This window comes from Salvia splendens, chromosome 14 (genome assembly GCF_004379255.2).
Source record: "Salvia splendens isolate huo1 chromosome 14, SspV2, whole genome shotgun sequence".
Taxonomy (NCBI): domain Eukaryota; kingdom Viridiplantae; phylum Streptophyta; class Magnoliopsida; order Lamiales; family Lamiaceae; genus Salvia; species Salvia splendens.
The window spans coordinates 28258217-28271616 of NC_056045.1; the positions used below are offsets into that span (position 1 = coordinate 28258217).

Sequence of the window (13400 nt, forward strand, 5' to 3'; positions counted from 1 at the left end):
CTGAGGCCGGCTGGCTTGATTCGCCTCGGCCCTTCCTTGCTCTAGCCGCTTTCGCCGCCTTCGTCCCTTTCGGCCGACGGCGCCTACTCGCGGATCCTCCTGCATCGCCGACCGTACCCGCAAACTCCTGGGATTCAGCATCATGTTGGCTGATGCCTTCAGCAGTGTCACCACCAGACGCACCAGCACTAGACGAGTATTGGCCACTCGCCGTATGCTTCGTGCGCTTCGAGTTTGAGCCCGAGCTGGAGCGGAAACCGCCGGCCCATCGTTCCTCGTCCTTGACGGCGCGCCAAACATCAACAAATCTGAATTGATGTCCCTCGTCCTGGTAGTAGGCGCGCAAAGCGGACGTCAAAATGTCGGTGGCCGTGGCGCCGCTTTGGTAGCACGCCTCTTCCGCCGAGTAGATGCCGCAGAATTTTTTGACCTGTCGGTCGACTCGGTCAAAGTGACAGCGGATCATTTTAACTGTGCGCTTGCGGGAGCGGTTCGGCTTTATTTGGTGGTAGACCTCGACAACCTTTTCCCAGAAACACTTCCGGGTTTGTTGATTCCCGACGATGGGATCGTACGAGACCGTGATCCAGGCGTTGTACACCGCCATCGTTTCGAGGTCGTTGTACGGATGTCGGCCAAGATCCTCTTCCTCTTCGTCCTCGCCCGTCTGGGGTTGTACACTGCCTCGGCCACCTCCACCGCCTCGCCCACCTCCACCGCCTCGGCCTACTCCCGGCGTGGGATCAACTGGAAAATCCTCCCGGATCTGGGATAATCCCTGCGAAAACCGCGGGACGTTGGGACGAACATATGCATCAAGGTCAAAATTGGGTGGTTTGTACCCCCCCGGCGTCGCCGAACCCTAGGTCCCCGGCGTTGACGAACCTCCACCGCCCAATGTGTTGATCATGTTCTCCCAATCGCCGAATGAGTTGAGATCCCACCCGCCGGAGCCGGAGCCGCCATAGTTGCCCTCGCCGTCGCCGGACATCTTGAGTTGGGTTATGAAAATTTCAGCGAAAATTTGAGAGAAAATTTAGATGATAGGAAGAATAGATGTGTAGTTGTGTGTAAATGAGGATGGGTTTAGGAGTATTTATAGAGTAAAAAATTTAATAAAAAACAAAAAAAATATAAAAAAAACAAAAAAACGGTAATAATACCGTTACAAAATTTTTTTTTTATTTAAATTTGAATTTTTTTTATAAAAAAAATATTTATTGCGTCAGCACGTGACGACGCCCACTCGCGGGCCGGCGAGTGGGCGTCACGCACGACGCCGGGCTGCGCCACGTCGCCTAGGCGCGTGGCGAGACAGCTCGTCTCGTGGCTCGCCGAGTCGAGACGCGCGACGAGACGCGCGACGAGACGGGACGAGATGGAGGCTGCAACGCATCTCGCCGGGGTCTCGTCTCGCTGAGACGAGACGCGAGACGCCGGCGAGACCCGTTGTGGATGGTCTTAGGGCATTCCCAAAAAAGTTTAAAAAGTACAAAGTGCAAAAAAGTGTAAAACTGCCATTTCAAAAAAAATAATTTTTCAATGATTAAGCTTTTTTTCTTTAAATGATCTGACGTGCGTAGTATTAGAAAAGCAAAAAACTCTTCAAATGTCGGGGTACAGTCGTACCGTTCCCATGTGACTACACAAAAATAGATGAATTGGAAAAAGAGTGACGTGACTTCTATAACTTTTCTGTCCTCTTTATTTATTATGTCAGATTAAAAAATCTGATTCTTTGTCATCTTTAGTGCACGTTTGATTCCTTTAACTCATCACAATTTGCACATAGGAAATACAATAAAATAAGATGGTAGTCGCTTTAAGCCATTTCCGAGTAGAGGAGCATTAATAATGCTTTAAACCATTTCAGAGCAACGGAGCATTAATAATGCATAGTGATAGCAGTACAGAATCTTCTCCCTTGTTTCTACATGTGCATATGTGTGGTGTGTTAAAAACAACATTTAGATTTTGCCAAAAATAATATAGATAAAGTAATGAATTTATATTTTTTATTATTTCATTTTCCTTCTTACTCTTCTTCTACTACTACTATATTTAGGGATGTTCAATTTGCAAGATTGTATCACATGATTAAATATATAGTGCGTTTGGTTCATTAAATTCAATCTCATAATTGAATCCTAGATTGATAATTATGTGATAAAAAAACAATAAAACTAATATAAAATGACTATTTGAGTGTTAAAGCCTATAGGCTATATGCATGTAGACGCGTGACTCTATGCATGCAACTGACAAAACATTTATTCTCGTATTTCATAGTAATTGAAATTTTTTTTTGACACAAAAATGAAGAAAAAAATGTGCAGTGCATTAAACAAAAAGATACTCTCACTGTCCCTCATTAATTGGCATCATTTTTTTTTTCTCGTCCATTCTCAATTTAGTAATGGACCACCCATTCCACTAATTTTATCCACTCATTTTCCACTACATTTTATAAAACCCGTGTCAAGCTAGTGGGTGTCAATTAATAGGGACGGAATGAGTAATAAAGTAGGAGAAATGAAATAGTAAAGAGAATAAAATAAGAGGGAGAGAACAAAAAGCGGGAAAATGTATTATTCTTGTAAATAACTCTACTACTATGGAATGCTCAAAATGAAAAAATAACTTTACTGATATGGAATGGATGAAGTATAACACATCCACTCTCTCTCTCTCAAATCTTATCTATTTGTGTGTTACCGACTATGCATGCAACAAAGCATCCCCTTATTGTTGTCTTTAAACAAAATACTAAAATCGACTATGTTTTGTAAATTATTGGTAAAACTTTTGCATATAATTGTTGTCCTTGAACCAAAATAAACAGGTCATAATATATTACTATTGGTAAAACTTTTGCATATAATTGTTGTCCTTGAACCATAATAAACAGGTCAAAATATATTACTACTATATTTCATTACATATCTCCTAGACTCTAGTAATACAATCCATGTACTCGTTTCATTACACTAAAACTTAAAATTAAAATAACGGTAAATTGCTTGAAAAAATCATGAATTTTGATAATTTTTTGTTCATCCCACTGATTAACTCAACCACGTCATCAATTGGAAACATCAAACATGTGAAGTGTATCTAACCGACAACATATTGCAAATAGAATATCGATATATTTTGTCATAGAATAATTGAAAAAAGTGTTAAAATTCATATTTTTGCGGCTGATTTTCAAAATTGCGTAGATTCATGATTTTTCTGGAAGTTTACCAAGAAAAATTGATTTCCACCTAAATTCTATCTCATCCATAGCAGCATACTTTTACAATTAGTTATGAAGAAAATCCCAATGCCTTATTTTAAATTAATCTGGTCATCTGGTGGGTGGTATGTGGAGATGAACACTATTGAAGCAAATAAATTTTGGAGTTAAATTAACTTTACATAAAAACACGAATATTGTGAACATGTGACATGAAAGAGTAACCATGTGAATTTGAATTTCAAAGGTGTTTCACCTATTTTATTTTTAGGAAAAAAACAAAGCAATATATCGATGCAGTTTTGCAACTATTAATGCAGTGAGGGTTTTAGGGTATTATAGCAACAGTGTGCCATGTGAATTTGAATTTCAAAGGTGTTTCACCTATTTTATTTTTAGGAAAAAAACAAAGCAATATATCGATGCAGTTTTGCAACTATTAATGCAGTGAGGGTTTTAGGGTATTATAGCAACAGTGTGCCATGTGAATTTGAATTTCAAAGGTGTTTCACCTATTTTATTTTTAGGAAAAAAACAAAGCAATATATCGATGCAGTTTTGCAACTATTAATGCAGTGAGGGTTTTAGGGTATTATAGCAACAGTGTGCAGTGCGTGCATGTTGTGCCACACGGTGATGAAATCAGCTTTGGTGAACATATAACGTCTTTCTCCCTCTCTCAAAATTAATTCTTTTAAATTTGATTTTCATTATCATTCATATGACAGTGGCGGATCCAGAAAGTTTGGTTTGGGGTACGAATTGTACAACATAAATAAATATATAAAATAATATTAGAAATTAAAAAAAATAGCTAAATTTTTTTAGATGCGAAATGTACTACAAATAATATTACATAAAATTAATGAAATAGTAGAGTAGTAGTATAATATAAAAATCAAAGCAATTAAACAAAATTATATAATAGAGCATAATTTGAAAAACAAGAATACTTTTTGAGTACACGTGACGGGGTTTCGAACACATGCAAGAAAGGACAACCACATAGCATTCTACCACTAGATCACCAAATTCATATGATTAATTTCAATGAAAAGAGTAGTTAAATCAAGGAGATTTGGGGGTACAGTGTCCAACGTGCGTCTGCCCGTGTTCATATCTATATATATTTCGTTATGTCAGCCACAAAGAACCACTACTTTCCTTTTATCTCTACCACTTTACTTTCTTTTCTATCTCAAAATGGATTTCAATCCAATCCCTAACCATATCTACCGATTCCCTAGACAAAAGATCCAGCACGCGATTCGCCATCAACACGAGCTAGGCCGCGGTGGCTTTGGGGTGGTGTATCGAGGAACCATCCGACGTCAAGGAGAGAGGACACGCTCAGCAGCCTTCAAAATGGTGTTGCGGGGTGATTTCTTTCGACAAGAAGTTGCGGTGCTCGATATTGTGCAAAGTATGAATGTAATTGAAATTATAGGCGTTTGCGAAGAATTGCGGACTATCGTGGTTGAGTATGCTCAGAATCGAACTCTGAGTTACCATCTCCGGCATCCAGACTCAATGACGGATTTCCCATGGTGTACACGGATCAAGGTCTTGGTTGGCCTTTGTAGAGCGTTGTCTCACGTCCACGGGTGCGGCTACATTCATCGGGACGTCAAATCGGAAAATGTGTTACTGATGAATGATTTCACTCCTAAATTGAGTGATTTCGGGGCTGCAATAATGATCGATGAAGAACCTCATCCGTGTATTTTGTCCGTAGGCTACACTGATCCTGATTATTTGCATCCCTTAAAGAGTGAAAATGTTAAGTTTCATTTGGATATCTACGCATTTGGAGTAGTTATCCTAGAAGCGTTGACTGGACGTCCTGCCTTTGAGATTGATGGCTTCGGAAGGACATTCCGATTGGACACATGGGTTCGAGGGCTTTTGCTCGACGAGATTCTACATGAAGAATTCAGGAACTTGGAGCAAGCGCCCGACTTGGAGATTGCTGCACTGGACGGAGAGAATACTAACATTCCTGAGGCTCTTAAGGACTGTATCCGCATTGCGCGACGTTGTTTGAATCCAGAAGTGAACCAACGCCCAAATTTTGATCAGATCCAGAATGTGCTCAAGGCCTGCCCGAGGCCAGCCAATTATCAAAGGTGGACGAATGCTGTTGGCAATGCTTAGGGCGTCCCTGTCCTCTTTGTGTTTGACTATCTTTATTAATCTTTCTGCTTTGTGTTTGACTATCGTAATTGTTCGGGCTTTTATTAGATATTATGTAATTTGCTTGTTTAATGTATTGTATTCCCATGCTTTTATTGTAATATATTTTATTTGGCTCATCCATCCATTGTATTATTATGAATTCCCACTCGCAAATTAGATTAAATTAAATTGGCATTCATAATAAATTGCCAATTTAATTTAATCTAATTTGCGAGTGGGAATTCATAATAATACAGTGGATGGATGAGCCAAATAAAATATATTACAATAAAAGCATGGGAATACAATACATTAAACAAGCAAATTACATAATATCTAATAAAAGCCCGAACAATTACGATAGTCAAACACAAAGCAGAAAGATTAATAAAGATAGTCAAACACAAAGAGGACAGGGACGCCCTAAGCATTGCCAACAGCATTCGTCCACCTTTGATAATTGGCGGGCCTCGGGCAGGCCTTGAGCACATTCTGGATCTGATCAAAATTTGGGCGTTGGTTCACTTCTGGATTCAAACAACGTCGCGCAATGCGGATACAGTCCTTAAGAGCCTCAGGAATGTTAGTATTCTCTCCGTCCAGTGCAGCAATCTCCAAGTCGGGCGCTTGCTCCAAGTTCCTGAATTCTTCATGTAGAATCTCGTCGAGCAAAAGCCCTCGAACCCATGTGTCCAATCGGAATGTCCTTCCGAAGCCATCAATCTCAAAGGCAGGACGTCCAGTCAACGCTTCTAGGATAACTACTCCAAATGCGTAGATATCCAAATGAAACTTAACATTTTCACTCTTTAAGGGATGCAAATAATCAGGATCAGTGTAGCCTACGGACAAAATACACGGATGAGGTTCTTCATCGATCATTATTGCAGCCCCGAAATCACTCAATTTAGGAGTGAAATCATTCATCAGTAACACATTTTCCGATTTGACGTCCCGATGAATGTAGCCGCACCCGTGGACGTGAGACAACGCTCTACAAAGGCCAACCAAGACCTTGATCCGTGTACACCATGGGAAATCCGTCATTGAGTCTGGATGCTGGAGATGGTAACTCAGAGTTCGATTCTGAGCATACTCAACCACGATAGTCCGCAATTCTTCGCAAACGCCTATAATTTCAATTACATTCATACTTTGCACAATATCGAGCACCGCAACTTCTTGTCGAAAGAAATCACCCCGCAACACCATTTTGAAGGCTGCTGAGCGTGTCCTCTCTCCTTGACGTCGGATGGTTCCTCGATACACCACCCCAAAGCCACCGCGGCCTAGCTCGTGTTGATGGCGAATCGCGTGCTGGATCTTTTGTCTAGGGAATCGGTAGATATGGTTAGGGATTGGATTGAAATCCATTTTGAGATAGAAAAGAAAGTAAAGTGGTAGAGATAAAAGGAAAGTAGTGGTTCTTTGTGGCTGACATAACGAAATATATATAGATATGAACACGGGCAGACGCACGTTGGACACTGTACCCCCAAATCTCCTTGATTTAACTACTCTTTTCATTGAAATTAATCATATGAATTTGGTGGTCTAGTGGTAGAATGCTATGTGGTTGTCCTTTCTTGCATGTGTTCGAAACCCCGTCACGTGTACTCAAAAAGTATTCTTGTTTTTCAAATTATGCTCTATTATATAATTTTGTTTAATTGCTTTGATTTTTATATTATACTACTACTCTACTATTTCATTAATTTTATGTAATATTATTTGTAGTACATTTCGCATCTAAAAAAATTTAGCTATTTTTTTTAATTTCTAATATTATTTTATATATTTATTTATGTTGTACAATTCGTACCCCAAACCAAACTTTCTGGATCCGCCACTGTCATATGAATGATAATGAAAATCAAATTTAAAAGAATTAATTTTGAGAGAGGGAGAAAGACGTTATATGTTCACCAAAGCTGATTTCATCACCGTGTGGCACAACATGCACGCACTGCACACTGTTGCTATAATACCCTAAAACCCTCACTGCATTAATAGTTGCAAAACTGCATCGATATATTGCTTTGTTTTTTTCCTAAAAATAAAATAGGTGAAACACCTTTGAAATTCAAATTCACATGGCACACTGTTGCTATAATACCCTAAAACCCTCACTGCATTAATAGTTGCAAAACTGCATCGATATATTGCTTTGTTTTTTTCCTAAAAATAAAATAGGTGAAACACCTTTGAAATTCAAATTCACATGGTTACTCTTTCATGTCACATGTTCACAATATTCGTGTTTTTATGTAAAGTTAATTTAACTCCAAAATTTATTTGCTTCAATAGTGTTCATCTCCACATACCACCCACCAGATGACCAGATTAATTTAAAATAAGGCATTGGGATTTTCTTCATAACTAATTGTAAAAGTATGCTGCTATGGATGAGATAGAATTTAGGTGGAAATCAATTTTTCTTGGTAAACTTCCAGAAAAATCATGAATCTACGCAATTTTGAAAATCAGCCGCAAAAATATGAATTTTAACACTTTTTTCAATTATTCTATGACAAAATATATCGATATTCTATTTGCAATATGTTGTCGGTTAGATACACTTCACATGTTTGATGTTTCCAATTGATGACGTGGTTGAGTTAATCAGTGGGATGAACAAAAAATTATCAAAATTCATGATTTTTTCAAGCAATTTACCGTTATTTTAATTTTAAGTTTTAGTGTAATGAAACGAGTACATGGATTGTATTACTAGAGTCTAGGAGATATGTAATGAAATATAGTAGTAATATATTTTGACCTGTTTATTATGGTTCAAGGACAACAATTATATGCAAAAGTTTTACCAATAGTAATATATTATGACCTGTTTATTTTGGTTCAAGGACAACAATTATATGCAAAAGTTTTACCAATAATTTACAAAACATAGTCGATTTTAGTATTTTGTTTAAAGACAACAATAAGGGGATGCTTTGTTGCATGCATAGTCGGTAACACACAAATAGATAAGATTTGAGAGAGAGAGAGTGGATGTGTTATACTTCATCCATTCCATATCAGTAAAGTTATTTTTTCATTTTGAGCATTCCATAGTAGTAGAGTTATTTACAAGAATAATACATTTTCCCGCTTTTTGTTCTCTCCCTCTTATTTTATTCTCTTTACTATTTCATTTCTCCTACTTTATTACTCATTCCGTCCCTATTAATTGACACCCACTAGCTTGACACGGGTTTTACAAAATGTAGTGGAAAATGAGTGGATAAAATTAGTGGAATGGGTGGTCCATTACTAAATTGAGAATGGACGAGAAAAAAAAAATGATGCCAATTAATGAGGGACAGTGAGAGTATCTTTTTGTTTAATGCACTGCACATTTTTTTCTTCATTTTTGTGTCAAAAAAAAATTTCAATTACTATGAAATACGAGAATAAATGTTTTGTCAGTTGCATGCATAGAGTCACGCGTCTACATGCATATAGCCTATAGGCTTTAACACTCAAATAGTCATTTTATATTAGTTTTATTGTTTTTTTATCACATAATTATCAATCTAGGATTCAATTATGAGATTGAATTTAATGAACCAAACGCACTATATATTTAATCATGTGATACAATCTTGCAAATTGAACATCCCTAAATATAGTAGTAGTAGAAGAAGAGTAAGAAGGAAAATGAAATAATAAAAAATATAAATTCATTACTTTATCTATATTATTTTTGGCAAAATCTAAATGTTGTTTTTAACACACCACACATATGCACATGTAGAAACAAGGGAGAAGATTCTGTACTGCTATCACTATGCATTATTAATGCTCCGTTGCTCTGAAATGGTTTAAAGCATTATTAATGCTCCTCTACTCGGAAATGGCTTAAAGCGACTACCATCTTATTTTATTGTATTTCCTATGTGCAAATTGTGATGAGTTAAAGGAATCAAACGTGCACTAAAGATGACAAAGAATCAGATTTTTTAATCTGACATAATAAATAAAGAGGACAGAAAAGTTATAGAAGTCACGTCACTCTTTTTCCAATTCATCTATTTTTGTGTAGTCACATGGGAACGGTACGACTGTACCCCGACATTTGAAGAGTTTTTTGCTTTTCTAATACTACGCACGTCAGATCATTTAAAGAAAAAAAGCTTAATCATTGAAAAATTATTTTTTTTGAAATGGCAGTTTTACACTTTTTTGCACTTTGTACTTTTTAAACTTTTTTGGGAATGCCCTAACTCCAACTCGTGATTCTACCGCCCACACCCAACTCCAACTCGATCTGATGGATCACATTTGGGCAAAATTTGGCAACCACTAGACATAGTAATTTAAAATTATATCTTTTTTTATTTATTTTTTTACGAATTTAATTATGTATTTTTTTAGGATTTTAAGTTGTAATTGTGTTTTATTTTATTTAATGAAGTGTGTTTTTTATTAATTGAATTTGTCGGAAATAAAAATAAAAAATGAAATTGAATGAATAGTAATTTAAGAGACGGTTAAGAGACGGATAAGAGACGCAGCGTTGCAGGTTCTGTCTCTTAGGGATGAGATGGAGTGAATAGTGCAGTGGGGCCCATGAATAGTTAAGAGATGAGACGGTTAAGAGACGGATAAGAGACAGCGTTGCGGATGGCCTTAGGGACGAGGGTTTTTGAAAAAGATTATTTTATTGCCCTCTATGTTGTTTCCAAATGACATTATTACCATTACTTTTCCAGAACACTGCCCACACACTCAACGATTAGTCTTGATTACAAATAACTTTCCGAGTTTTCTTACTGTATTATTTTTTTCCTAGAGAGAATCGAACTGCGTTGTGTGTAGTTAATCTAATATAATAGTACTAGTTTTTATGTCGGACGAATCCTACACGAGATTCATAATAACTTTATGAGTTACTAACTCTGTCGACTGACGTTGTTGCTTTTCTTAGGGTATATATATAGATATAGAAAAGCATGTTTGATGCAAATCCTTATTTACTTAAATCATGAAAAGAAATTTCTTATGAAAAGGGTTTCATTTATTACTATTTAATTTGTTGGTTAAAATTCATGGAAATAAAAATTGTAGAACAAACAAGTACTTCTATGTTGATTGATTGATTATAGAAGTAACTAATTAATTACAATATTCACAAACTAGATAAATATGAAAAAGTTATCGCGAACGGTTGCTAGTACCAGTCCGAAGTCAGTTCTTGTCTTAGCTGACAGATGACACTAGAATGTGGTATAACAATAAATGGATCACGATGAGTAAGAATGTCATATGCTTGTGAAACCAAGTGTGAGATATAGATTGTATACGATAATTAGTGTAACCTTTAACACTATAAGGTGGTTTTCGGTTTCCTAGATAAAATAATACCAAGATATAATATAAGATTGAGTTATGAGATTATTTTAGTTAAAGTGGATTAGCTATAACTAACTATCGCATGGTTATCAATCCAGGATTGAGTTGTAGGATTGAATCACATGAACTAAACACACTACATATTTAATCATGTGTTACAATCTTGCAAGTTTAACACCCCTTAAATATACTCTCTCCCTCCCAAGTTACTTGAAGTTACTTGAGTCGTATTCCTTTTTGGATTGTCCCAAGCTACTTGAGTCATTTTTATTTTTTAGCTAAAAACAAAACATCTAATCTCACTTACTTTATTACTTTATCTATATTATTTTTGGCAAAATCTAAATGTTGTTTTTAACACACCACACATATGCACATGTAGAAACAAGGGAGAAGATTCTGTACTGCTATGCATTATTAATGCTCCGTTGCTCTGAAATGGTTTAAAGCATTATTAATGCTCCTCTACTCGGAAATGGCTTAAAGCGACTACCATCTTATTTTATTGTATTTCCTATGTGCAAATTGTGACGAGTTAAAGGAATCAAAATTAGCCACGTGCACTAAAGATGACAAAGAATCAGATTTTTTAATCTGAAATAATAAAAAAAGAGGATAGAAAAGTTATAATAGGAAATATATAGAAGTCACGTCATAAAAGTTTATTGTATCGTTGATATGGAAAACATTGGTGTGACATATTATTGTAGATGTCATATATATTAGATTAAACGAGATTTTAGAAGATTTTGTTTTGTGTGTTAAATGGAAAGAAAAAATATAATTTTTATATTAATATGTGAGAGAACTTTTTTCTAAAATGGAAATATGATTTCTTTTGTGGAACAAACTGAAAAGGAAAATGTAACATCTTTTATGGGACGGAGGGAGTAATAAAATGATTATTGAAATCATGGATTGATTATGCCTGGTCAATGGACTTTGACCAATTAATTAATGTGACGAGACATTTGATTTTGTGAAATTAAATGATATAGCGTCGATCTACATTTTACGTAGATAAATGTAGTATATTCACTTTCTCAATTCGGATTTCCGATGAGTGAGAAATAGTGGATTAAAGTGGGGCATAATTAGCTTTTAATTAAGCTAGGAGTTTAAGCTTATGGTGTAATTAACAAGTGTTAATTATCCCAAATTGGAAAAGAGACACATCTTTTAATGTGTATAAATTAAGTGACTTTATGTTACTTAATTATTATAGTGGACCAAGATGGGTGAAAGAACCCACACGCGCGCACACGCGCGCGCCGCCGCCGCCGCCCGCCCGAGCCCGAGCCCGTGCTCGTGGGCCTCGGGCTCGGGCTCGATCTCGATCTCGGACTTGGACTTGGACTTGGATCTTGGATCTTGGTCTTTGGGCTCGGGTCTGGACCCAAGCTATTCTTTTTAGACCAACGCTGAGTCAGCAACCCAAGTGGTTTGACACATCGTCAAGCGCGGCACTGTCAAAGCCTACAAGGCTGACACGTGAGAAATCCACACTCTCCACACGCGCAGGGCACACGCCTGGCACACTCCACGTAACGCTCGTAACCGTCGGCGGTTACGAATGAGCCATGATGAGCCTTTATGGCTCGGTTGACCCTGCATGGTGGACTAGGCCTATAAATAGGCTAGCCATCCTTTGCATTTCTATACACATCATACTCAAGCATTACCATCTCTCTCTACATTGTCTTTTCCGAAGCTCTGCCCTCTTCCTCTTCCAGTTCGCCGGAGCTCGTTCCACCTGCAGTGTTGCAACGAACGAGACGTAGCCGTTTTATCTTTGGGGACGACACGCCAAAACCGAGAACACTACCGGGGCGTATCTCGTCTTGCGGAAAGAGGACTCCTCGACTCGGCTAAGTTCATCTTATAGTTTTTGAATTCATTACTGTAATTTTCGTTTCTGTTTTCGATTCTCTTTCGGGTTGTATTACGCCCGGTTAGTGTTTTGTTGTCAAAATCTCCTACAATCGCAAGACGAGATAATCACTTCTGAGGATCTAGACTCTAAAATTACTTTAAAAAAAATTTCGAAACTTAAACCTTTGCTGAAATCTCCTACAATCGCAAGACGAGATAATCACTTCTGAGGATCTAGACGCCACCAATGGCACCAAGAATGATGCCACCTACTGAGAAGCCTCCAAAGTTTGGAGGGTCCGACTTCAAGAGGTGGCACCAAAAAATGTTGTTCTACTTGACAACATTAGGCGTCGTCAACTTTCTCACAGAAGACGAGCCGGCCGCGCCAAGTGACCAAGAGACGAACATCGAGGTCATGGCTCACTATGATGCATGGCGCAGAGGAAATTACTTATGTAAAAACTTTATTTTGAATGCTTTAGATGATAGTTTATATAATGTATACTCCGTTGTAAACACTTCTAGGCAAGTGTGGGAGAACTTAGATAGAAAGTACCGCAGTGATAATGCGGGAAACAAAAAGTTTGTAATAGCTAAGTTCCTAGACGACAAAATGGTCGATTCAAGACCAGTCATGGAACAAATGCAGGAGTTCCAGATGATCATCCATGAACTCGCTGCCGAGGGAATGGCCTTGCCCGACAACTTTATAACGGGCACGACCATCGAGAAGCTTCCACCTAGTTGGAGGGACTTC

General features: G+C 37.5%; 2 protein-coding genes across 2 annotated transcripts; one reads left to right on the forward strand and one right to left on the reverse strand.

Annotated features, from left to right (window-relative positions):
• The first annotated feature begins 4441 nt into the window (after positions 1–4441).
• LOC121764464 (probable serine/threonine-protein kinase PBL28) lies at positions 4442–5392 on the forward strand. The gene has a single exon (XM_042160477.1). The coding sequence runs from the start codon at positions 4442–4444 to the stop codon at positions 5390–5392; it is 951 nt and encodes a 316-aa protein (XP_042016411.1).
• Positions 5393–5836: 444 nt separating this feature from the next.
• Positions 5837–6787, reverse strand: LOC121764465 (probable serine/threonine-protein kinase PBL28). Its single transcript, XM_042160478.1, has one exon. The coding sequence runs from the start codon at positions 6785–6787 to the stop codon at positions 5837–5839; it is 951 nt and encodes a 316-aa protein (XP_042016412.1).
• Between the last annotated feature and the right edge of the window lie 6613 nt (positions 6788–13400).

Bases quoted from the DNA above. Each gene is read 5' to 3' on its own strand.
- LOC121764464 (XM_042160477.1), top strand. From the start codon at position 4,442: ATGGATTTCAATCCAATCCCTAACCATATCTACCGATTCCCTAGACAA.
- LOC121764465 (XM_042160478.1), bottom strand. From the start codon at position 6,787: ATGGATTTCAATCCAATCCCTAACCATATCTACCGATTCCCTAGACAA.